The sequence below is a fragment of the Cyprinodon variegatus genome, unplaced genomic scaffold (assembly GCF_000732505.1).
Source record: "Cyprinodon variegatus isolate N-32 unplaced genomic scaffold, C_variegatus-1.0 Scaffold750, whole genome shotgun sequence".
NCBI classification, from domain to species: domain Eukaryota; kingdom Metazoa; phylum Chordata; class Actinopteri; order Cyprinodontiformes; family Cyprinodontidae; genus Cyprinodon; species Cyprinodon variegatus.
This window is the reverse complement of record NW_015151203.1, coordinates 80,236-83,602: the sequence shown is the minus strand read 5'-3', so window position 1 is coordinate 83,602 and position 3,367 is coordinate 80,236. Positions and strand designations below refer to the sequence as shown.

The following is a 3,367-nucleotide window of genomic DNA, read 5'->3' as shown; positions in this document are numbered from 1 at the left end:
CGGGGGGTGGGGGACGACAGGCTGAGCTGGAATCTTTACAGACATCTGGTCTCCGTTACACCATCCAAACCAGCCGCCATTGCTGCTGTTTGAAAGCAGAGGGAAATAAAAAACAGACTAAAGCCTGTTTTTATTTTCTCCCAGTTTAATCCCAGTCTGGCTGCTGGTTTTCACAGCTTCCTGATGTCCTACTTCTGTTTTTAAAGGAAAAGTCGGCTCAGCAAAGAATAATAAGGGATCATTATTTATACCTGAAACTAATAGGCATTAAAAATGGTACTTTTACACTTTACCTTCTACAGAAGTCTTTGTAAACAGCAGGATTTACACTTCTAGAGTAATAAACATGAATACTGACACCTCTGCTCATTAATATAATTAATTAGTTCTGTTTAGATTAACCTTTTTATTAAGTTAGAAAAAAAGAGTTTTAGAAATGACACAATAAACCAGTTAAATTTTTTTTTATTAAACTTGAAAATGAATGAAAATTGTACAATGTTTTCACTTTCACATTTTATTTGAATGGAAACAGAGGAAAGGTCAGAGGTCACGTTATGGGACAACAGTCTGGTCTCAGAAAACACACGGAACTTCCTGTTCATGCACATTTGTTTAAAGGTGTTGCTTATTTGTGCGACACCGCCTCAGCTCCGCATTGATCGGAAAGAAGAAAGGATGAAAACAAGAAGCCTGAGATGTTCGGAAAGAATCCATAAGATGAACCTGAACCAAAGGATTCACTGAAAAACTGCTGTAAGACGTCAGGCTTTAAAAAAAAATGATTTTTAAACGGCGTCTGCAGCCGTGCGAAGTTCACCACATCACAGCACAACGGACAGAACAGTGGAGCAACATGTCTGCACATCTTCATGCACTGATTGGCTGGAGGCAAACATCAAAGGACACATTCTACGGTTACAGGAGGAACTAAAAAAGTTTTATTAAGCCGCTTCTTCAGATTCAAACTGTACAGAGACACAGATCAGTAAAAAAAGAAAAAGAAAGAATTGACTGCAGAGAAACAGGAGCTGGAACGGGAAGCAAAGCTTTTCCATGGATGCTCGGCGTCTCCGTGGTTCCAGCGGCGCTAAGGCTATTCCGCTTGGCTCCGTCCGAGCTTAGTAAGTGTACCGGGCCCGCTCGGCAACAGGATCCCGCAAATGCTCGTAGGTGCCGCTCCTGGGGGCCACGGGCACCGGGGAAAGCCGCGACCGCTCGAATGCGTATCCACCCGTGTCGCCGGCGACTCTCCGTATCGGACTCCGGTCACGTGCGTAGTATGAAGAGACCGGGGCTGGTGGAGGAGGGAGGGGAGGGCACATGTAGGGGTCGACGCTAGCGGGCGGGACGCGGTCCCTCTGCGCCGTGGAGGGGGCCGTCGTTGGACCGGGCACGGCGCCGCCGCGCCGGTCGTCGTAATAAGCGGCTCCGTAAGCACTGGCCCGGTACTTCTCGTAGTAGTCCACGACGCTGTACGGATCCCTTACGTCGTAGGGCGACCGTCGGACCGCGTAGGCTGGCACCGCGCCGTAGACCGAGCCGCTGCTCCTGTATGCCGCCTCGCTGCCGTACATCCGAGCCGCGTTGTGATCGGGTACGGCGCTCATGCCGTAAGCTGGGGGCGGCCCGTACCTGGCCGCGCTCTCGTAGCCGGCGCCTCCTCTGTAACCCGGCATGCTGCTGCTCTGGGCCGCGACCCGGGGGAAACCGGGACCGTAGCCGCCGTCGTACTCCGGAGCGGCGCTGAAGTCCGGATAGCCCCTGCCGTGACCACGCCCGCCGAACCTCGAGGGATCGTATCCTTCAGAGTTTGGCTCGGAGCCGTTTCTCTGGAAGCCGTTTTGGTCTAGAGGGCATTCTTTGGACCAGTGGCCTTCCTGCCCGCAACGATAACAACCCGATCGGTCTCCCATTCCCGGCGCCGTACGCAGGCGGCTAGTGGAAAGCTTCACGCTCATCAGTTTTCCTTAAAGAGAGAACACTCAATGAGGACTGGAAGGCAAACACAGGACATGCACACAGAAGCATCTCTACAGGGTTACCATGGTTACAGCCGCTTTCCTCCATTAGCAGAATCATCTCTAGTCTCACCTGCAGCTTCTAATATCAACCTCTAACCTCAGCTTCAATTAGGAAAATACAGCCAGAGAAACAATCTTATGCTTGATTCTATATCTGAGCCATAAAGTTTATTCAAAGACATTTTTAACTGAATTAAGCGTTGAGAGTGAACCGTTCTGCAGCTCCAAATGTTAAAATGATAAATATGGTATGGCAGGCCGTTTTGACATTTAATAGAAGAGCTGTCCTCTCTATGGTTCCATGTGTAGATCTCTAAAATAAGATTCTTCCTACAGTCAGAACTGTACATATAGATACCCTAAGTTACATTTTAGTCAGCAAAAATTAAATTGTACAGAAATATAATTTTACTATTAAGTCGTAGGGAAGTCATATTTAAACGTCAAATCATTCTGGATTAAACATGTGTATAAATGTACTCCTTATAAGACCATACTGTCCCAAAATTAAGCCTGAACACCTAAATTCAGCCAATAATATATTAACGGTCATCTGTCAATCAAATGTTTTCGCTCATAGCATCTTGATTCATATGTCGCCGCTAATATACGCAACGGTTGAAATCAGAATCTTGGCGAGTAGTGGTGACCGTTACAGGTGTGTAGTTGGAGAGTGAATTGTTGGCCGCTTTAGATCAGGAGTAGGAACTTTCCTCGCCAATTACGTTCCTGAGGAGAACCCAGTAAAGTCTGGACTCTGGGAGAACCGGAGCATGCGGCATTAATCTGGTCAACTGGGACAGATGCGTACTGCTGACATCACCACATTCAAAGCTAGTCTCCTGTTATTAATAGTCTCTAGATAATAATAAATTAGGACTTTTTTCATTTAGTGGAGGAATAATAATGAACACAGTCAGATAAACATAAATTAAATGAACATTTTTCCAAATAAAACAAAAGTATCGCCATCAGTACTTCACACACGGCTATGCAGAGAGAGGGCTGCCGCTAACAGGCTAACGTTAGCCTGTCTGCAGCAGCTAGGGCTAACGTTAGCCCTGACAAATTCACACTAAAAGAAATTTTAACTAGCCGTAAAATAAGTAGTTCATATCTGTAGTGACATTTCTACATGCAGAAATATATTGTAGATGTCAAGAATTGGATTTCTGGATATCTAGAATATTATATTCATTTTTCAAGAACTAAAATTGTCATAATGACTGGTAGTAACTAGGGGTGTGCAAAATAATCGTCATGATGATGCATCGTGATTCTAATTTTCGTGATCTACTGCATCGATTCTTGATGCCAAGTATCGATTATTAATTTCGAAAAAA

General features: G+C 45.6%; 1 protein-coding gene across 2 annotated transcripts in view; it reads right to left on the bottom strand.

The window, feature by feature from the left end:
- Nucleotides 1–453: 453 nt before the first annotated feature.
- LOC107098143 (RNA-binding protein 4.1-like) overlaps nt 454–3,367 on the bottom strand; it is an 8,479-nt gene continuing 5,565 nt past the window's right edge. Inside the window, exon 2 of one of the 2 annotated variants that reach the window (XM_015395628.1) lies at nt 454–1,969. In XM_015395628.1, coding sequence (XP_015251114.1) covers nt 1,122–1,969 — 848 coding nt within the window. In that variant the 3' untranslated portion in view covers nt 454–1,121. The remainder of the gene's footprint in view (nt 1,970–3,367) is intronic. The other variant, XM_015395627.1, reaches the window with a different exon arrangement.